This window comes from Myotis nattereri (genome assembly GCF_964212035.1).
Source record: "Myotis nattereri genome assembly, chromosome: 18".
Lineage (NCBI taxonomy): Eukaryota > Metazoa > Chordata > Mammalia > Chiroptera > Vespertilionidae > Myotis > Myotis nattereri.
The window spans coordinates 16742164-16765843 of record NC_138093.1 but is presented as its reverse complement, the minus strand read 5'-3'; the positions used below and the strand labels follow the sequence as shown (position 1 = coordinate 16765843).

The 23680-nt window shown below is 35.8% G+C and overlaps 1 protein-coding gene across 2 annotated transcripts in view; it reads left to right on the top strand.

Moving 5' to 3' along the window:
* Window positions 1-23680, top strand: part of KIFAP3 (kinesin associated protein 3) — a 116538-nt gene that overhangs the window by 49540 nt on the left and 43318 nt on the right. For both annotated transcript variants that reach the window (XM_081113197.1, XM_081113196.1), the window contains exons 11-17: window positions 33-133; window positions 8342-8450; window positions 10495-10607; window positions 11008-11173; window positions 11951-12076; window positions 13839-13937; window positions 16733-16818. In XM_081113197.1, the coding sequence (XP_080969323.1) occupies window positions 33-133; window positions 8342-8450; window positions 10495-10607; window positions 11008-11173; window positions 11951-12076; window positions 13839-13937; window positions 16733-16818 (800 nt within the window). The remainder of the gene's footprint in view (window positions 1-32; window positions 134-8341; window positions 8451-10494; window positions 10608-11007; window positions 11174-11950; window positions 12077-13838; window positions 13938-16732; window positions 16819-23680) is intronic.

Sequence of the window (23680 nt, the reverse complement as noted above, 5' to 3'; positions counted from 1 at the left end):
CAATCACCATTTCTATGATTTCTTATTCCCAGGCAATGAAAACTACAAACAGATAGCAATGTGTGTACTTTACCACATAAGCATGGATGACCGCTTTAAATCAATGTTCGCATACACTGACTGTATACCACAGGTAGGTCGTTTCAGTGTTTTTAAAAACTACAGTCAAAACAATTTTTTTCGTTTTTCTCTTATTTCCCAGATGCCCTTTTCCTAAAAATAAATTTTTAATGCATTATAATATAAATTTGGTATAAGTACAGAACAATATAAAATGAAAATAACTGTTATCCCAAATGCAGAGATAATCATTTAATATTTTGGTACATTTCCTTTACATTGTTAAAAAATAATATATTGGGATTATATGCTCTATATAATTACACATTGTTTTATTTACCGCACAGACCATAAATATTCTCCCATGTTATTGAATGTTCTTCTAAAATTTCTAATAGTTGTATAACATTGTTGCATAAATGTGCCATAATTTAAATATTGTTAAATTGTATATTTAGTTTTTTTCTAGTTTATCACATAAAAACAGAAGTAAAGGTATGTAATCAACTGAAAAAATGTGGGATAAATATTATAGTATACAAATGTTTATTCATATCTCTGATTTTTCTTTAGTTTAAATTCCTGAAAGTAGAATTACTAGGTCAAAAAGCATGAACACTTTTGTATTTGACGTATTGTGGCTAAATTACCTTCTAAAAAGACATAAATTTATATTTCCAGCTAACACTTCACTTTTAGTAACACTGGATATTATCATTTCTCTAAAAATGAAGTGTCTTTTTATTTACATTTCTATGATGAGATTGAACATTTTTTATGTTTTGTATCCATATTATGTTATAAATTATTCCTTCATGTCTCTTGCCAGTTTTTTCATTGTCGTGTTAATATTTTCATGATTAATAAATAAGATATAAATACATAGATAACTATTTGAACTCTGTCATATTACAAACATTTCCCAACTTTGTCAATTGCCCTTAATTCTATTATGGTTGATGGTTTTAAGTGCTTTGCATTCGCTGATGGGAAAGTGCTTCGTAAAAATTATTTTTATAGCACTGTTCTCAGTTGCTTGATACATTTCATTTCATATGTTAAAAGTCTACTGGAAAGAGTTTAGTGATTTTTTTTTTTGTTTGCATGGACTGTAAAGGTAGAGATTCTATACATATGATTTTACTCTTAGGGAATTTACATTCATAGGATAACTAGTGTTCCATTAATCTTTATTAAACTGAGCTCCAGTAATTTGATTATCTGTTTTAAAACACTGGTTGGGCTAATTTTAATATTACATTATTTTCTACAAAATGATTTTCTAAAATAAAGGAAAATTACAGGATGTGTAATACCCAATAAAATAATACTTTTAAAAGCACTTTAGAATATAAATAATAGTTTATTCTTATTAAAAGTAATTGCTCTTAAGACTCCTAAAAGGCACTTTCTCGTTAGCATAATGTAAGTTATTAACTTTGTATTATTGGAAAAATAATAAATAATAAAAATAGACCATAATTTCTTTGTTTATTAATTGAACGTCCTTCTGTTCATCCCAAATCAGTAAGAAAATTCTGAAATTGAATTTTATTTTCCAGAATTTTAACACTTTGTCTACATACAATTAAAAACTGGTAAACTCTCAAGGATAACTTCTTCGCCTTTTATGTCAGGAGATAAGCTAGTTATGTGTGTTTATAGGAAATAGACTTCCTTTAAAGAATATATAGCATATTTTATCTAACAAGGCAAGGCTTCTTACAAAGATAATGCATGTCAGACTGTAGCCAATGCGAAGTGTAATCAAGCTTTTTGTCAAACAAGTTTTCAATAAAAGAGTAGCCATGTCAGAGGGAGATTACAGGTGATTTACTACAGTTTCACTCCACATGTTCCCAGGGTCTCTGCTTTGCAGTTTCAAAGGGTGTTCCTTTTTCAATCCCATTTAGTGTCAGAACTTCATTGACTACAGGATATGAATTGGAAAGCAGCCAAAAAAGAATAATATTCTTCCCTAGATTGACTGTTTTTATCCAGATTATAGTTTTTAAAAAAATAAAATTAAATAAAGGAGAGAAATCTAAACTAAAAGGGGATGGAAAAGTTATTTTGTTGAATCTTGAATTTGGAGTTACCCTTCTCTCTTAGAATGTATAATCTCAGACATAAAATATAAAACTTTACTTTAAATAAAGAATCATAAATAAAAGCCTATTTTGTTTACCTTTGAGACATTTTATTATCTATTTGTTGACAACTTTATGTGTAGAAAATTTCTCAGACCTTTTAGAACAATATTGATGCATGTTTTCTTGCCAGATAATTTCCTAACATCAAACATTTTTGCAATAAGGTTTTCAGAACATTTATGATGTATATTTTATTAACAGAATCTTCTCAAACTCACTTAGTATTTAACATTTTATCTTTTTAAAACTTCAATCCTAATAGGATTAGGTGAGGTTATATTATGAAATTATGTCATAAACATCCTGAAGCTTTTTAGTATGAGGTCACATTATGAGAAACCAAATGATACTCTAGAATATATTTGTTCCTAAAGTGCTATCCAGCCTATAACTTGTACTTTTACAGGACTCAATTTTGACATATTTAGGGAAAAGTTGACATGGCTTGATATGCCACCCAGTTCCAGGTTCATTATAAAATAAAAGAATCATCGGAAGCATATCTAGAATTCAATTTAATTCCTCCAGGAATCAAAAAGATAGTCCTTTCATAGTTATTGGCTTTTTGAATTAATGTTTAAAACACCAGTAAAGCTTTAAGCTTCTTTGTGACAACAAATTTATTTACTTAAATAAAATTATATCTGAAGTTCAGAATATTTTAGAGTTAATACAATACTCTATTCACTTTGAGATTATGCATATTTTTTATTTAGTGCAGATGGTAAAAAAAAATGATGGTCAAGTATTGCAAATAAATTTTTCAAATGAGAAGGCTAAAATCACTTTGAAAATGGGAAAGCAAAGATTCAGCACTCATTCATATCAGTGATCAGAGTATGTAGTATGTCATATTCTTTCATTACATTAGAGATATATTAAGGAGCTTTTCTAAGCTATAAAACACTAAGTAAGGTATTATTAGTAAAGTAGCCGATCTTTTTCTCATTATTTTGGATACATTCATAGTCCAATTTAAATACTGCTCTTTTTATATGTGTTTTATAGGTTAAACCTATAATTAGATTAGAGTTCACTTTTGAAAATTAACATTCAGTGTAGTTGATTAAATATACAGTGTGACCTATAATGTCTTTCAATATTATGTTGTTTTGCTTCTTTTGTACTTTTTTATTGCCTCTAATTATCCAGTATATTCTAATTTTTTTCCTATTATGTCAGTATTCTGCAAATTTTGGGGCCAGGGCAAGTCTTTTCTTTACATATGACCTTAATGGTCTCAGTGGGTAAATTGTCTTAGGTAAGCATACTTGGGATAACCAGGAGTTAATAGTTGTAGTCTAATAATAGTTAAAAGTACACATTAACAGTTCATTGTTATTTAGACCTCTAAGATGCATGTTTTGTTTAAATAGGTGCCAATGCCATCCAGATGCTTATAAAAGTATTTATTGGTAATAGAGTGGCCAATCAAAGTACATGTTTAGGTAATGATGTCATGGTGTTATTTAATATTTTACCCTAGAACAGTGTTCAGGGATCTTCATAGTGATCCACATGTTTTCCACCACAGTTGTCCTGTTTGGCCCCTCTTTGATCTACATGCTTCTTTTTAGCTGAATGCTGGTAAACGTCCTTTCTGACAGCCCCCTTTGCTCCCGCCTGCCATTATCTGCTGAAGTTCAGAAACCAGAGCATCACTTCAAACAGCAGAGCTAGGGAGTAGCCAGTCAGAAGAGATTCCTGAGGCATGCAAAGTTCTGCCATAATCATTCAAAGATGTTTGGGCAGGGGGTTGGGGGTGGTAGAGGTGTATGTGAATACAGAGAGCTGTGGGGGTTGGCCTCTGGTCACTGGTAAATAAGTAAAGTCAGGTGCCAGAGAGTCTAGACACAGTGATTTCAGTCGTGGGTCTTTGGTATCTGATACTCAATATGGGACTTGTCTGATTGAGCACTATTGCCTCTTCATTGCACAGGCTGAAGCCCTTATAGTGCCTTCTAGTTAAATTAGTAAAAGATGACAATGGACATAGTTAAAGCAGAACAAATCTAGTTTTAATATTTCCTAGTTGTCAGCAATTACACTTACTTTTGAAGTGCCATGGGTAGCAATCAAATTAAAGACATCATATTGCACATGGAGTTTGAACTAAACTATTATTTTAAAATGTGAATGCTTTAATTAAAATTGAAGTGTTTCTCTTTCTTATTATGAAAAACTAATTCTATATCATGATACATTTAATTCACATTTAGTCCTGATTTCTCTTGAACTTGGGGGGTGGGTGTTGGATAAGATTTCAAATCATACCTTTTTTTTTTTTAAATCTAGCTCCTGATTATTTCACCACAGGATGTAACATGGAAATTACAAAAATTAAAAACCCTCAATTTCTAAATATATCACCTGTAACCCCATTTTCTAAGGGCAGTTTTCATACCGCAAGGTTAATTTCAAGAAGATAACAACAGATATTTTGCCTTCTTAAAGATATGCTTTGATATAACATTTTGTTATTACAAAATTAAAAAGCTTCTTGTATCAGTAAAAGTTTAGAAAAAATCTATAGTAGGTTCTTAATGAATATGACAAACATACTAATTTCATTAGCTAGAGGATTGGCACCTACATTTTTATTAAATTGTAATTTAATTTTAAGTGGCAGTTAATTTATAGAAAAGTTGCAAAATCTGTTAAATGTATATCCAATAAATTTAGATTAATTTATTTTTGCCATAGAATTTTTTTAGCCTATAACATTATTAAGTGTTTAATGATTTTTTACCCAAAGATTTCAGTAGCAGCATTTGGGGTTAAAGAGTTGCCCTCTGGGAAAAGGCATGATACATGCCAACCTGCTTTAGTATTTTGTAGTTTCCAGTGTATAGGAAATTATATTTACATATAGTTTTGTTAGAATTACACATAAGTATTTTATTTTTGGAGTAATTATAAGTGGATTTGTGTTTTTTATTTTGCTCTCCAATTGTTCATTGCTAGCACATAGAAACACATGATTTTTGTGTGTTGACTGTGTATCCTTCTTACAACTTAGACATTATCTGGAACTAACATAGAGAATAACCAAAACAAGATTTAACAGAATAGGGTCTAACCCAGGGGTGGGCAAGCTTTTTGACTCAAGGGCCACAATGGGTTCTTAAACTGGACCGGAGGGCCGGAACAAAAGCATGGATGGAGTGTTTGTGTGAACTAATATAAATTCAAAGTAAGCATCATTACATAAAAGGGTATGGTCTTTTTTTTTTTAGTTTTATTCATTTCAAACGGGCCGGATCTGGCCCACGGGCTGTAGTTTGCCCATGGCTGGTCTAACCAGTCAACAAATAGTTAATATTCACTTATCCTATATAATAAAGTGGTAATATGCAAATTGACCATCACTCCAACACACAAGATGGCCGCCCCCATGTGGGCACAAGATGGCCAGCAGGGGAGGGCAGTTGGGAGGGACCAGGCCTTAAGGGGAGGGCAGTTGGGGTGACCGGGCTGGCAGAGGAGGGCAGTTGGGGGCAACCAGGCCTGCAGGGGAGGACAGTTGGGGACGACCAGGCCTGTAGGGGAGGGCAGTTGGGGGCAACTGGACCGGTAGTTGGGGGTGACTGGGCTGGCAGGGGAGGGCAGTTGGGGGTGACCTGGCCAGCAGGGGAGGGCAGTTGGGAGCAACTGGGCTGGCAGGGGAGGGCAGTTGGGGGCGATTGGGCTGGCAGGGGAGCAGTTAGGCGTCAATCAGGCTGCCATGGGAGTGGTTAGGGGGTGATCAGGCTGGCAGGCAGAATTGGTTAGGGGCAATCAGGCAGGCAGGCGAGCGGTTGGGAGCTAGCAGTCCTGGATTGTGAGAGGGATGTCTGACCCTGAGAGGTCCCAGATTGGAGAGGGTGCAGCCTGGGCTGAGGGACACCACCCCCCCAAGTGCACAAATTTCATGCACCAGGCCTCTAGTCTACACTAATAAAAGAGAAACATGCAAATTTGTGTCACTCTGCTATGCCCACCAGCCAATTAGAACAACTATGCAAATTAACCCAACAAAGATGGTGGTTAATTTGCATACACAGGCGCGGAGCAAAGACTGAAGGCTCCAGCTGGAGTGAAGAGTGAAGACTGAAGACTGAAGACTGAAGGGGCTTGGCTTCTCCACTGCGGCCGGACCAAAGGCCTGGGTCCCAGGTGCCGGAGGAAAACCGGTGCCAGCAGCCAGGGGAAGGAAGGCCTATTGCGCGAATCTTCATGCAACGGGCTTTTAGTAGGATAATAAAAGCCTAATATGCTAAATGCCCAGTTGTCCAGTTGGCTATTCAACCAGTCAAAGCATAATGTGCTAATGATATGCTAAGGCCGCTCAACTGCTCACTGGGATGTGCACTGACCACCAGCGAGCAGACAGCCAATGCAGGAGCTGACCCCTGGTGGTCAGTGCGCTCCCACAGGGAAATGCTGCTTGCATCCGCTCCTGGCACCAGCTGGGCTCAGGGCTGGGGAGCACAATGCTAAGGATGTCCAACTGCTGGCTTAGGCCCGCTCCTCCATTTGTTTTAAGCTGGCAGAGAGCTCCTGGACTGTGAGAGGGCGCAGGCCAGGCTGAGGGACTGCCTTGAGTGCACAAATTCCATGCACCAGGCCTCTAGTATATAGATAATATACACTAACTTACTTTTCGGATTTATTAATAATAGAAGACTAGCTTTTCAAAACTACAGCACAAAGTTTGTTCATTTCTCCTTTATGATAGCCTCTATCTCTTACGAAAAATCTAGATTACTGTTGAATGGCATAGGTAGCCTACCTTTTCCTTTCTACTTTTCTGTCTGCTGCTTCTCTGACCCTCTCCCTTTTTTCCTAACCTTAAATAGAATTCTTTTCTTATTTTATACCCATGCCCAAATAGTTGGATCCAGCCTGCAGCTTCAGTTATCAAGAATACTAGAGGCCCAGTGCACGAAATTTGTGCACAGGTAGGGTTCCAAGGCCTGGCCAGCGATCAAGGCTGATTGGGGCCTTCTGGCTGCCAGCCAGCACCTTCCTTCCCCCAGCTGCTGGCTGCCAGCCTGGGCCTTCCTTCGTTTCGCGCCACCCCCTGGTGGTCAGCACCCATCATAGTGAGCAATCAAACTCCTGGTCGAACTCCCGAGGGGACAATTTGCATATTAGGCTTTTATATATAGATGTGGCAGTTCCTATAGATTATACTTCCAGTCCAAACATTTCTTCTAAATTCAGGCTTGCCTTTATTATCTTCATTGAATAGCTGTACTAGACTCTTAAATAGGCTGCTTAAACTCAACATATCTAAAACCAAAATTACTATCTTCCCTTTAACGTGCCTACTTTAGTTTCTCTTTTTTGGTAAATGTTGGCACTACCATCTATGTTGATGCAGAAACCGGGAGTCATCTTTGACCCTTCCTCTCCAATCCCAACATCTAGTCAGTTATTCAATCCCATTTTGACTCTTTTTCCTAAATATAGATCTAGCGTTCCTTTTACCTCTATCTCCACTACTCTCCCTAGTCCAAGAAGCCATATTCTACCTGCATGTTTCCTCTAGCCTTCTAGCTGATTTTCCTGTGGTTTTCTTACCCTGTTTCAGTCTATTTTCTACACTGGCCAGATATTTTTAAAACCCGGATCTTATCCTGACATTTTCCTTATTTAGAATCTTTTAATGGCTTTCCATTATCTTTAGAAGCCCTAAATCCTTAACATGTACTTCAAGACCCTGTGATCTGGCTTTTACCATCTTATCTCTCAACACTGTTTCCCTCACTCCGACCATGTTTTATCTTCTTTTAGTTCTTCAGTGGAATCATGTTCTTTCCTGTCTTGTAAATTTGGCCAAGGTGTTTTCTTTGCTCAGAATGCTCTATGTCTGCACAATTTTAAATTCCTTAAATGCATAGGCTTTATTTAATATTTCTTCTGTATCCTCCACTTTACTTGGAAGTTTATATTTAATGCAGTTGTTCATTAACCATTTATTCATTTAGTTATTCAATAGTCAGTGTGCCACAGCTATGTACTGAAAATGTAATTGTGTTATATTATTTCCAACATGCAATCTAAGTTAACACATTGTGATAAAATGGTGATTCGGGGTTTTTTGTATCTTTTTGAGTAAAAATATTCCCTGTGCTTCTTAATAGTTAATGAAGATGCTCTTTGAATGTTCAGATGAACGAATTGACTTGGAACTGATTTCTTTCTGCATTAATCTTGCTGCTAATAAAAGGAATGTACAGCTTATCTGTGAAGGTTAGTGCCTTTGAGCTTCATAGATAACCTCTATCATATGGCAATTGGCATATGATAGAAAATAGGTAATAAGGAAGTAAAATTATAGCTATCACCCTAAAAGGTCAGATAGACTCAGAATATTCTGATATCATGAGTAGAAACACCCTTCAGTAATAAGGTCAGTTACCCTTAATTGAAATTTGATTTTTAAAAACTTTCTATATGAAAAAAAAAACTTTTAATTTTCAGAGTAATTCATTGCAATGTAAGATAGTATAATACAAAAGTGTTAGGTATTTGTTTCTATAGTATCTTTGCAAAATTGCTTGTCATGCATTATGATATTGCAGAGTCCCCTTGATAGTTTTTTTCTTATTTGAAAAGTATACATGTTTGTTACAAAAAATACAAATAAGCAAATAGGAAAAAATTAAGCGTTTACTCTCCCTATTTAGAGGTAATCATAGGTAAAATTTTGATGCAATGCTTCTATATATTTTTAATTTTTTGTATATTTTTATTGATTTCAAAGAGAAAGGCAGAAGCAGAGAGAGAGAAATATTAATGATGAGAGAATCATCAGTTGGCCGCCTCCTGCACGTCTCACACTGGGGATTGAGCCTACAACCTGGGCATATGCCCTGACCGGAAATCAAGCCGTGACCTTCTGGTTTATAGGTCTATGCTCAACCACTCAGCCATGCCAGCTGGGCTGCTTCTATATATTTTAAGTTAAAATGGGGTTCTTCTCTATGTATGGTGATAGTCTTTAAGTTAATAATATATGAAATATCATTCCATGTGGTTAAATATTTTTATAAAACATACTTACCAATAGCTACAAAATAATCCATTAAACTATTTTCCATAGTTTAATCTGCTAATTTGGTTGTTTAATTTGCTACCACTTCTTTTCTGTGACAAACAACAATGAAATGGGGGGGGGGTTGGGGGTTAATGAGGGGAATGAGGACACATTTGTAATACCTTAACTAATAATAAAAAACAAACAAACAATGAAGTGATTTTCCCTTTTCTGAGGTTTTCCACATTTTCATTTTTATATTCTTGGGATGAATTCCTAGAAGTAGTTTTTCTAGATCAACTAACATGTACATTTTTAAAATGTGTGGCCCATATTCTATACACAAAAGAGCCCATACTCTGATTACATTTATGAAAATTCTAGAATAAGCAAAACTAATCTATGTTTAATAAGAAGAAAGAGAAGGAATAGAAGAGGAAAAGAAAAGAAGAAAAGTGATTGAATTTGGGGAATAATATTGGCTGGGCAGAGGGGATTCTGGAGCAAATAGAAATATTCTTCTATATGTTGTGTGTGTTAATTACATAGCAGTATACGTTTATCGAAATGAATCTATTGGAGGCCCAGCTAGGGTGGCTCAGAGGTTGAGTGTCAACATGTGAACCAGGAGGTCACAGTTCAATTTCTGGTCTTCAATTTATAGTCTTCAATTCCTGGTCGGGCATATATCATATGTCTGGGTTGCAAGTTTGATCCCCAGTGGGAGGCATGCAGAAGGCAGCCGATCAATGATTCTCTGTCATCATTGGTATTTCTATCTCTCTCTTCCCCCCCCCTTCCTCTCTGAAATCAATAAAAATATTTTTTAAATTAATCTATCGGAGCCCTGGCCAGTATGCTAAGTGGTTAGAGCATTGGCCTGAACATGAAGGGACATAGGCTCGATTCCCAGTAAAGGGCATGTACCTGGCTTGCAGGCTTAATTCCCAAACCCAATCAGATACGTGCAGGAGGCAACCAATTGATGTGTCTCTCTCTCACATTGATGTTCCTCTTTCTCTCTGTCTCACCCTCTCTCTCTCTCTCTCTTCCATTCCTTCTAAAAATCAGTGGAAAAAATATCCTCAGGTGTAGTTTAACCCCACCACCACCACCAGAATCTATTGGACATTTAAGGTGTATGCACATTACTGCATATAAATTATGGAATTTTTGTGAACTATAAGCAAAAAAAAAAAATGATTTAACTTAGTATACCTTATTTAAACTGGTGAATCTTTGGTGTTTCTGTACCAGGAAATGGGCTAAAGATGCTCATGAAGAGGGCTCTGAAATTCAAGGACCCACTGCTAATGAAAATGATTAGGAACATTTCTCAGCACGATGGACCAACTAAAAACTTATTTATTGTAAGTATAATTTTTGACCTATTGTAATGGCCTGCGAATTGAAGCTTTAAAGTGATCCATTTGGAAATATAACTTTTACTGAGCTCTCATCAAATATTAACTCATGACCCAAGTTGGCTTTCTATCAACAACTTCTTTGTAAGAATAACTCCTAGAAATTTAAACCTAGGTTTTTATGATGTTTTTGTTTTACGATCCCTACCCCTAACCCTTCTGTCCTCACTCCAGTTTTCTTGTCTTAAACCAGTTCACCATAGGCTCTCCTAGTAATTCAGCTCAAAATTATTAAAACAAGGGAATCACATTTGATACTTATTTTTCTTTCCAAAGGGTTGAATTATTAGAGTGGTTCTTCTGCAGAAATTATTTTATATTTGTATTAAAATTATATTTTCTACAGGATTATGTTGGGGATCTTGCAGCCCAGATCTCTAATGATGAAGAGGAGGAGTTTGTGATTGAGTGTTTGGGAACACTTGCAAACTTGACCATTCCAGACTTAGACTGGGAATTGGTGCTGAAGGAGTACAAGCTGGTTCCATACCTCAAGGATAAACTAAAACCAGGTCTCTGCTGATCATTTCACTTTAGTCTTACCATAAAGTTATTTCTTTATGTTGTGGATAAGGGGGCTAGAGCATTATTTTGTGGCCATTATTATAGTGACAAATTTCTCCCATACCTCAAGTTCTAGTTTCTTTTTTTTCTTTTTTTTTAACATTTTATTGATTACAGAGAGGAAAGGAGAGAGTGAGAGAGATAAAACATTAATTATGAAGGAGAATCATTGATCGTCTGCCTCCTGCACGCCCCACACTGGGGATCGAGCCTGCAACCCAGGCATGTGCCCTGACCAGAATCGAACTGTGCCTTCCTGGTTCATAGGTTGATGCTTAATCACTAGAACTTAATCAAGTTCTAGTTTCTTTTTTCCAGTAAGGTGGTCACTCTTATATGTATGTATTCTTTTTTTCTAACAATAAATATTATTTTCCTGTTCCCATTCTGCCTCCTTTCTTATTTTTTTAATCCTGCCTTTTTGAAATGACCAAATGCCATTCCTTTCTGCAAACCATGTACATACACACACACAAAGTTCTTCAGAGCGTTCAAGTGAGTCTTCTACTTTCTGTGTTTCAATTGTCATTCACTTTTATTTCCAAAGAGTAATTTCTATGTCTTTGCTGACCCTCCCCTCCCACCACAAACCATCATCAGTAAACATGGAAATTTGGAAAAAGACAGATATATAACCATCTTAAGGATTCATAAGAATTGATTTAGTTTTCAGTATCTTTTATTTTTTCTGTGAATGAAAATGTTCTGTGATCTGACTTTATCAGGTACTGCAGAAGATGACCTCGTTTTGGAAGTAGTGATAATGATTGGAACTGTGTCTATGGATGACTCTTGTGCTGCATTGCTAGCCAAGTCTGGGATAATCCCTGCACTCATTGAACTGCTGAATGGTGAATTATAATTTATCTTAATTTATTTGTATGCTAACATATTAATAGGTTATTTAAATTTTTAAATATGAATAGAATTTGGAATCAATGTTCTTTAACTTGGTACATTAATGATCTTTTAGCAACTTAAGTTATATAGTTATGAAAAATGAATTAAATATAACTCTTACTGGGATTAGCTAGAGCAGCGGTTCTCAACCTGTGGGTCCCGACCCATTTGGGGGTCGAATGACCCTTTCACGGGTCACCTAAGACCATCGGAAACACATACATAATTACATATTGTTTTTGTGATTAATCACTATGCTTTAATTATGTTCAATTTGTAACAATGAAAATACATCCTGCATATCAGATATTTACATTACGATCCATAACAGCAGCAAAATTACAGTTATGAAGCAGCAACGAAAATAATTTTATGGCTGGGGGTCACCACAACGTGAAGAACTGTATTAAAGGGTTGCGGCATTAGGAAGGTTGAGAACCACTGAGCTAGAGTAATATCAAAGAGTTGACAACGTTGCTGTGTTGAATTTTACCTTAATCTAGGACACTCACTTGTGAGCATTTTCCTTTCTAAACCCAAATAGATCATTAGTAAATCCAGGTTTCTAATTTTAGAGTCCTTACTCTTATTGTCTCCCATACCAAAGACTTTGTTATTTCTGGTCCAGTCTTATAAATACAAATTTATGCATGTATATGCTTAACCTTCTTAGAGCCTTCCCCTTCCCCTTGTATTCCTCTTAATGGGTTTATTGTTCTCCATATTGGACACAAAATTTGTCTGAATCTAATAGTATTTCATTAGAGTCACATTTTTTGGGACCTTATATTAGCCTGCTCTCAGGTGGTCATTAACTAAGTTCCACAGGCTGGTTGTCTTAAACAGACATTTCTGGAGACTGGGAAGTCCAGGATCAAGCTATCAGCCTATTTGGTTCCTGGTGAGGAAAATAGAACCAAATTTATTTCACAAATTAGAGTTGTTTAAATAATTCTTATGACGGACAAGAAATAAAACAAGTGGATATGTGTTGCCATTTTACATTATGGCTAATTTAATCAATTTCTTCATACCTGGTGGCAAAAGACAGTGTAAACTATCAAGAAGCACTGTGACTATTCTCTTAAAACAGTCTTGTTCCTCAGTTCGTCCAACCTGGGCTTTTGAGATAAGTAATCTCATGTAGTCTGGTTTAAACTCAGATATGATATAATTTCTCTTTTTCAAAATCTTATTTTTTTATCTTTATATTCCAAAGTAATTTAGCCTATTTAGTTTACAACCAAATTTACTAAAACTTCTGAAAACGTATATTATTAAAAAATTCCTCAATGGCCCTGGCCGGTTTGGCTCAGTGGATGGAACGTCGGCCTGTGGACTCAAGGGTCCTGGGTTCAATTCCGGTCAAGGGCATGTACCTTGGCTGCGGGCACATCCCCAGTGGGGGGTGTTCAGGAGGCAGCTGATCGATGCTTCTCTCTCATCGATGTTTCTGACTCTCTATCCCTATCCCTTCCTCTCTGTAAGATATCAATAAAATATATTTTTTAAAAAAAATTCCTCAATGTTATCATCATGTAATTTAGAAAAACACCTAAGACATAAGTAACATGTGCCACCCATATATTATAAGTAATTTAAACTAGTTGTCTTTTATTAGTCTCCTTGGCACTTTTAGGTATTTTATTCAGTGTTTTTAAATTTGTATATAAACATAATATTCTTTTATTGAAAGTTTTCTGTTTCCTTCAGCTCAACAAGAAGATGATGAATTTGTGTGCCAGATAATTTATGTCTTCTATCAGATGGTTTTCCACCAAGCCACGAGAGATGTCATAATTAAAGAAACACGTATCCTTTCAATGTTTACAATAAATAATGACATTATATATATATTAAGAGATGCATCTTTAGGTATTTTTTTCTTGCAAATATTCAAATAATGTAGAAAATATCAAGCTCTGAAATACATTTATAAGGCAAGCTATATTTCATGGAAGCATAGTATGGTGTAGCTTAAGAATTGTTATAATCACATAATCCTAAAGGTAATTTTTAATTACCTTTTACTACTTATTAGCTGCAGGATCTTGGATACACTACTTAACCTGCTTGAACATACAATCTTGCATCTATAAAATGGCCATAATATTACTAAACTAGAGGCCTGGTGCATGAATTTGTGCACAGGTGGGGTCCTGCTGGCCCGCCCTGATCAGGGCCGATTGGGCCAGGCCGGCTGGGTGGGAGGGGCCATGGGTGGTTGGCCAGCCCTCGATTGGGGTGAGGGAACCAATCGGGGGTGGGGACAGGGCTGGCCGGGGGGAAGGGCCACAGCAGTTGGCTGGCCAGCCCCTCCCACTGATCAAACTCCCAGTCAAACTTCCGGTCAAGGGGACAGTTTGCATATTAGCCTTTTATTATATAGGATAGAAAGAAGACCTTCTTCATTATAGAATTGTTATAAGTACTAATGAATTTAATGTGCTATAATAGTTTCCAGCACAGAGATTTACTCAGTAAGTGGTAGTTTATCATTATTGCATCTAAAAGGATTCCAGATATCGCCAACATCTTCACCTGAAAAACAGCCTACCCCCTATCACAGCGGGTAATAACAGTATCATCCTCCCAGTCCCATAGCTGAAAATTTTGTGTCTGCTGTCCCTTTTACCATACACAACTAATCATTTATTATACAAATATATATCTAGTGCTAACCATATAACAATGTTTTAAGCGTTGAATGTACTCAAGGACTTTATAGACTATTGGAGAGTTAGACAATTAAATAAGAAATAAAAAATTATAATCCAGTTTTCTTGAATTATAGTTTTTATTATTTGTCCTGTCCTATTGCTTTGGTTGTCTTCTTGAGATTTGTTGTGTTGGATCGTCTTTTCCCACGTTTAATATCTGTTTCTAATTGTTCTCTCTTTTCATTTATTCTTTAATTTTAAAAGACATGTGCCCAGTACACAGAAGATATATAACCAAGTCTGAGGATGTCATGAAAAGATGGCAATGGAAAAATGGAAGTAGTATCTAAGCTGAATTTTTCTCTTTTTTTTTTTATTGTGGTGGTCTGCTTTTGTGGTCCAAAAGTAAAAATTAAAATATCTTCTTTAGAAATCCACTGCATAAAATTCTTCATTACCCATGTGAAAAATCTAAATTCTTTGGCTTAGCATACATAGCTCTTTATAACCTGACCTTACCCAAATTTTCCAAAGCTCCCTGTTTAACCTTACTATACGTAGTTTTCTCTTAGCACACCAAATTTCTCATCATTTATCAAACATGACCCACCTTGTCAAAACTTCCTGCCTCTTCAGGTGCCGTGTCAACCTCAAAAATATTCCTCTCCTTTTTTTTACCTGACAATCTCCAACTTAGTAAACATTAATAAGGTTATAAGCCATCTTCTGAGTTAAGCCTTGTGCCTCCCTTCTTCCCATTAGGAGTAATAATTAGTTTTCCCTCTTTAATCATAATTTAGCAGAATATGAACTTCTAGCTTGCCAGTTATTTCCCTCAGCACTTGGAAGGTATTTTTCCACTGTCTTCCTGCCTGAATTGCTGCCAATGAGAAATCTGTAGTCTACTAATTATTGGTATCTGTCATAAAGTCTGATGACAACTTACTTTTGTTTCCATTCTAAGTGAGTCAGTCTTTTTCCTAGGAAGACCAAAGGAATGTTTTCTCATTCTTTAAAGCCAAGTAGTTATATTAGAATTTGACTTGGTATTTATCATCCCTGCTTGATTTTTCCAAGTATGCAAGTGTGTTCTTTCAGTATGTAGTTTTGTCTTATTTTTTTATTTCAGGAAAGTTTTCTTGAATTATAGTTTTTATTATTTGTCCTGTCCTATTGCTTTGGTTGTCTTCTTGAGATTTGTTGTGTTGGATTGTCTTTGCCCACCTTTAATATGTTTCTAATTGTTCTCTCTTTTCATTTATTCTTTAATTTTAAATTTTTTCTTCCTTTTTACCTTCTATTTCTCCTAAAGTTTTATCTATTATTTTTATTTGCTCTTGTGCTGTTATAAATTTAGTTTTTTTATACCTTAAATGATTTTTATTTCTTTCCTGAATTATTTCAAAGTTTTCTAATTTTGACATATATTCTTTCATATACTATTGGTTTCTCTATTTTATCTCTTTTGGGGGTATTGGATTGCAGTTTTTATTTTTTATGTAAAAATGTTTTGTTTTCATTTTCTTATAATAACCATATATGGAATTTGACTGATTCTTTTCTGTTGCTCTTTTACTGTGAAATTCACTCCCTGGACTTTTAGCAGGGCCAGATAGATCAAGAAAGCTTTTATAGCTACACAGCTGTAGAGCTACCTTTTTAACTATTTTCATGTTTTCAAAAATATGGCCTTGTATTTTCTAAAATTTACTGGCTGTTTTTCTTACCCATTTTTATCTAGTTGTTTTTTTTTTCTTTCTCATTCTTTTTTTTTTTAAACAAATGAAATATAAAATGTTTCTGGCCATCTTTTATTAATGATTTTATTTTAAAATTTGCAGTTAAATTTCAAGTTATCATTTGAATTTTGTGAAATGCGAGATTTTCTAATAGGATTGAATAGCCTCAGTCTCAAATGTCATTTGTATCTTTAACCACTTTATTCAGAGGCTCCAGCATATCTTATTGATCTGATGCATGATAAAAATAATGAAATCCGAAAGGTCTGTGATAATACATTAGATATTATAGCGGTAAGTAATTTATCTTTCTTCACAAATTATAATAGTCTTCATCTGGGGAGAAAAAAGACATACACCTATTTAGAACATTGCATTCAATATAAAGACAAATTTGTCTTTCGGTAAATCTCAGAAAATACAGTGATAAAAAATTCATTTTTAAAACATTTTTAAGACTTTGGGCTCTTAACTTTTTTTAAAATATGTTTTTATTGACTTTAGAGAGAAAAAGAGGGAGGAAGGGAGGGAGGAAAACATCAATCGGTTGCCTCCTGCACTCACCCCCACTGGGGACCAAACCAGCAACCTGGCCATGTGCCCTGACTGGGAATTGAACTGGCAACCTTTTGGTGTATGGGATGTGCCAGATACCAGATTACTTTAAATATTTTTTTCACATACAACAGATAGTGCTACACACAAACTGCTTGCTTCCTCCTTTGAACTGTATTTATACTTTTATTTTGGCTCACCCTGTAAAAAGATACTTTATTATAGACTATTCAGTAGTTTTCAGAGTTAAACTTAAGTATTTTAAAAGGATCAGAATATTATTCAAAGTTCTTTAACAATTTTATTGCAAATTTTCTGAGTTGACATTTCTGCTAGTGATCTCATTATGATATTGGACAACCACCAGCAGATATTTTTTGTCAGTTTTCCATATTTTATTTCAGAAATTCATCTTATTTTATATCATCTGCTCTTTCTTTGGATTTGACTGATTATATCATTATTGGTTTAAAACTAAATGAGCACATTGAAATTTTAGCTTTGCTCTCTAAATTACAATAGGGAAACTTTAATGTTAAAGCCGTGTTTTATCAGGATGTTTCATACATGTGGGCCACTGGTCACAGGATTTATGAACAGAGACTGTTTACTACTCTTAGAGAACAATTTCATGACTCGTACTTTTTTCTACTACATCACTGATGTCACTATTATATACTAGAGGCCTGGTGCATGAAATTCAAATGGGTCCCTCAGCCCGGCTTGCGCCTCTTGCAGTTCCGGAGCCCTCGGGGCATGTCCAACTGACATGGGACATCCTTAGCGCTGCCGCAGAGGCTGGAGAAGGTCCCACCACCTTAGCTGCACTGGCCAGCCATGAGCCCGACTACTGGCTGAGCTGCACTCCCCCTGTCTGAGCACAATAACCACCAGGGGGCAGCTCCTGCGTTGAGTGTCTGCCCCCTGGTGGTCAGTGTGCATCATAGTGACCAGTCCTTCCTCCGAGGAAGTATGGGCAAATTGAAATGGTGATAGATCAGCTACTATATAAGGCTCCCTGTGATGCTGTCTGATCACTTGAATCAGTTTTTAAAAATTGTGAACAAGTAATCCGAAGGTTCATATTCATGTGATTTGAAGTGCTGCTGTGCCAGTCAACTGAGTCATATTCATAGCTGAATCTTTTAGAAGAGAGGTTATCTGGTATAGCTCGTAGAAGGGCACCAGCTCTGGAAACTGCCATGTTCTGCTGGAAGGATGTTTCTTTACCTTTGTCTGTTATACACCTAAAAGGATTCAAGGCCCTGGTTCAGTTTTAGCTTGATAGTTGGGAACAGCACCGGTGGGAGCAGCTTCTTTCCAAAACATTTTTCTCCTCTTCTCAGTTGGGTTGGGGTTCTGATGGTAACTTTTGGCCTCTGTGAAGTGGCAGCTTCGTCTTGTTGACATTGCATCTAGAATACAACTGACTCAAGTGCTCCCACCTGCTGAATAATCTCAGGCAATTTATTTAACTTAGTGAAGATTGCGTTTACAGTGACTCCTTAGGATTAGAGAATTACTGTAAGGAATGGAGAAGATGTATATGAAGCATTTACCATATGATAGTCACTCAATATGCTGTTTCAGACTAGACCAAAACTGAGACCTAGTTAAGTTTATATGTAGATTAAATCTCTGGATCAACATTTCACTTTTTTTAGTACAGATAATTAGGCTATTTTCTGTTCATTTTAATTTTTAAAATGGTATGGGAAGATAATCTGTTCACTGTTTGGATTTTAAGTGTGGGAAGTTATTTGGAGTATATATTTTAGTCGGACATATTACTATTTATAGTTTAAGGTTATCCTGCAAATGGCTGAATTTGCATTTTAAAAGTTCGTATCAGAACAATTAATTGAATGGGGCAATTAGCTAAAAGACCCGGTTAGGAGAGTGCCTTAAAGAGGGAGCAGCCTTTTCCAGTACAGAAGTGCCTCATCTGTTCAGTTACTCGTGTTCTGAACTGTGGTAACTTATTTGGGTTTGAATTCAATTTATCAGCTAACCTCAGACCACAGTTACACTCCTACCTCACTGGACCTCTGTATTTGGGAGAAATTTGAGGAGTGGGCATTTTAATGCATCAGTAAAAAGACAGCTTCTCAAGCCACTTGGGACATAGCTGCCAGTTTTTGGTTCTTTGAGCCCAGACTCTTACTGATCATGACTCAGGGTCTATTTGCTTGTCCTGAATCTTTTTCAAGAGCAAAACAAGAGGAAATTGACTTAATTTGAAACAGGGGAAACTTTGATTAGGCGCAGCAATGATGATGAAACACTAGAAATGGGCTGTCAGGGAGAATGTGAAGTCTCTGTCCAGTTACATCAGTAAGAACCAAATAACCACAGCCTAGGATGGATGTGGATGATCTCTTACAACTCTTTTTACCTCTAGATTTGATTTCCTAGTATCTCAGCATGACTATGTCCTAAACTAATAAAAAATACCCAAAAATGAGAATTTTATAGCTTAAAGCAACTTATCTTTAAGAAAACAAACTTCTTTTTCACTTAAGACAGTGTAGAATAATACTAAGAAAAATTAGATGCCTTACAACTATTAAGGAAATATGCCTACTGCAATTAAGTACTTGTCCCCATAATTATGGAAATGTTATGTTAGTGATGATTTGTTTAATATATTTGGGCCCAAGGCCTGAATTGGTGAACTAAAACAGATGTGTAGTGATAGTAGTCTTTGTACCATGGAGTATTACATATTTGGTGGTGTGGTCTCTGTGGCCTCATCAGCAAGTTGTCGCCTGTCTGACTAGGGCCTTACATGTAGTTTCATCAGGCAGAGACTCCTCCAAGCTTTGGGAATCTTGAAGGGAAGAACATGGAGAGCTCCTAAAAACCCAGATATATTTTTACACTTCAGTGCTTCCTCAACTTTGAAGTATTTGAGAACCACATAAATTCTTCCCCAGTTGCCAAGTGAATTCCTCCCCTGATTTTACTGGGTTTTCATACATGTAATACATGTTTATAAAGCACATACTGTGTTCCAGACACTAAGATAGACACGGGGACTACAAAACTCCACAACATAAAGTCCCTAAAACGTTAAAGTTTACCATTGGGACTCTATGGAACACGAGAGTTCTAGATGTGAGCTGGCCTTCCGGGAGCAGTACAAGTACATGGCCCTGCCCATACATGTTCCATACCAATGGCACATTGTGGCTACAGGATGTTAACAGGAAAAGGAATGTACCGAGTTCTCTAGTAAAGATTAATGTTTGTTGTCCATAGTCAGCCACAGGCCCAAGTGATTTGGTACTAACACAGGCTTGCATTGCTGACATTTTCAGTGGCAGCCCTTTTTCTTTGAGGAACTCTGTGATCATGGGCAGATTGTGTGGATTTCAATTATCTGGAATTAATAGCTAGCTCCAGTATTTTAAACTTGGAAAACAGGTGTTATCTTCATTCCAGGATAGATAAAATCATATTAAATAAGACTGGTGCATTGAAATGAGATAAATCAATGTAGGCTTACATGTAACCTCTAAGACCTCAATTGTTATGGTCTCCATAAAAATGACCAGGAAAGCTTGCTTGTGTCAGACAGAAAAGCTGTATTTATTAATAATCTTTACAGCAAGGGAGAGTATTTTAAAAATGCCTCCTACATCTTTAAAAGGGAAGTTATAGAGGAAGCTTCATAGGAATAGGAAGAGGGTTAGCATTAGAAGTTAGGTTATTTCAGGACAGGCTTTCAAAACAGTGAATGGGTAGTAATTGGGTAAAATGAGTAGAGAGTAGTCACTGTTAATTGACTTGCAGGTTGGTTATAGGCACAGAGCAGATTTCTAAGTTGTTGACAGAAACTTCTAAGATGTTCTTTCTAGAGTAAATGGAGTTGGTTCTTCTTTGTTTCACAATCTTGGCAAATTTTAATTGCTCATATTTATAATTTTGACTTTTATGTCTCAGTTTCATACAGTCAAATTGGGTTTAATGAGATAAGTTTGGCTAGCCCTCTTTTGGAGTTCATTTTTACATTGCATAAACGTGAAAGGCAGACATTAGGATATTTTTTTCCAGCTTTTTAGAATTTACACACACACACACACACACACACACACACACCAGATCCTCAAATAATGTCAATTCCTTCAAAGTCCTTTCTTTATAACATTGAGGAGATGCCCTAGGAACTTAACTCTTGTTTATATCCATTAAACTGAAGTACAGTTGGTTTAGTATGATGTTTCAATTAAAGTCACAAAATAAATCGACGACATTAAGTGAGGACCTACTGTATGTTTTATATGTGTGTGTGTGTGTATGTGTGTGTGTGTGTGTGTGTGAATGTGTGTATATCCCTGCCAGTCCTATGCATGTAACTTTATTGATTTTTTTTAGTTGGCAACAGTTAGATTTAAAAGAACCCAAGCATAGTATGAAAGATAAGGATCATGATTTCTTGCTTAACTACATTCTGTACAGTTATATCTTTTGTGGTCTGCCTGAACATAATATTTAAAGTGATATTGCACATATGAGCCCCCTCGGTGCTTTAAACAGATTGAAGAGATAATTCTACTGTGAGATCTGGTTAGAAAATGCCATCCATAGTCAAGACTAAAGGGCAGCAGTGGGAATAATATTATTGCAAAATAGGCAATATATGCATAAAAGTCAGCATCTCTATTATGTATGTATTTAATTATGAGTATCTACATATACATATCACATACATATCATTATGAGAAGTCATTTCTAAGATATAAAAGGCATCTTTTTAGCAGCTACTAACTTAACCTTAATGAGCAACTGAATTACTCTAGATCTGCTTTAATTTAGTATGAAGAATTGTATTAAATAAACCATATTACATTCTCACTTAGGGGGCTGCCACATTAAAGGAGAAAGGAAAGTCTGTTTTCCATCAAGAATTTTAGGACACAGAGCAGATCTATGTAGCTCTGTGTTATCCTGTATTGTGTTAATCAGATACAAGGTGTGACGGAAGCCAGTGACAGAGTTTTCCTGATAGTGAACAGGCTCTGATAATAGGCTGGTTAAGGCTTCATACTGTTTCAGGGGTTAAGTAGTAAACAACAATATAGGACTTCAAAAAGGGTGGTACATTCCATAGAAAGTCAAACCATAAGTTCTTCATGACACTTTAGAATTTATGGAAACTGAGCGCTTAAGATCATTATGTCAGGAGCTGAGAAGAAAATAAAAGACATAGTGTTGTGTACCTTTAAATATTAGACAAACTCAAGTCTCAAAAGTGCGGCTGTCAGGGTGCACTCCTTGTGAAAAGAAGCATTTGAAAAATAAGGAGAGAACAACTACAGGTGTCCCCCAAAAATGTAAACACACTGTAACAGCTGATAGCTCAATTTTGATAATGAAATGTATTTTAATAAACACTGCCTTTATAATTATTCAAAGTGTGTGTATACATTTTTGGGGGGACACTCTATATATTCTTAGAATATTTCCACAATGGCTTGATATATTTTTATATGTCTTAGCTGTGGCTTAGCTATGACATCCCTCAATTTCCATAGTTACTTTCTGGTAACGAGGGGTGATAATAGAAGAGCAAAGTAGAAATTTGGAGCAGAGAGGTTAAAGGGAATAGATTTAATTGGTGTATGTTGAATTTATTAAATTTTTGACACAGAATATTCATTTAGAGTTGCCATTTAACTTTTTAAAATAAACTTATACTGCCAGTATTCTTTAGTTTTGGGGGAATAATTATTTCAACAACTTTATAAGTAATGGTATTAATCATAGATTTTTATTTATAAAATGTTACACCTTAAATAAATCTTAGATTTGTTTCATTTTAGAAATGAAGAATCTGAGCCAAAAGATATTAAAATACCTTAATATCTTAAAAGGTTACATACTTCTCTTAGTATCAGAGCCAGAATCAGAGCCCAGGTCTCCTAGCCCAATGTTCTTTGCATTATACCATGCCGTATTATTAATATACATAAATTCAGACTCTGAGACACAGAGAAACTATGATTTTGCCATGGATGCTAAACTGTGCTCATTGAAGATAACATAGAAGTTGGCTGAGGCCTGGGATTCCAGAACGCTTGCCATGGGAGTAGGGTAAAGCTCTATGTGTTTCACCAAAGTGGAGGAGAAATACGAAATGGAGAGAGAGAGGGAGAGAGAAAAAGAGAGAGAGAGAGAGAGAGAGAGAGAGAGAGAGAGAGAGAGAGAGAGAGAGAAACAGATGCATGCAGAGAGACCACGGCTGGGAGGAGTTGCAAATGTAAACTTGTTAACATGTTTTGTCTTTGGAAAGTATATGTCTATTTTCAGATTATCTTGCTTATATTTTTAGTGTTAAAATGATCTTTCTTTTCTAAAATAACAATAGTAGATGGCAGTTGATTTACATTTAATGGCAATTCCCAACATTTACTTTTGAACCTTCTTGAAGTCTAAAACTCTTGGAACCACAGTACTAGCCTATTAACTACACTTGCTGAATAAACAGTCAACAACCATTAGCTAAAATATTTTATTTTCAAGAAATCTGGAACATAAAAATCAGTGTCACAGAAGCATAAAGATCCAAGGCCAGCATCATATAGCAAAACAATACTAT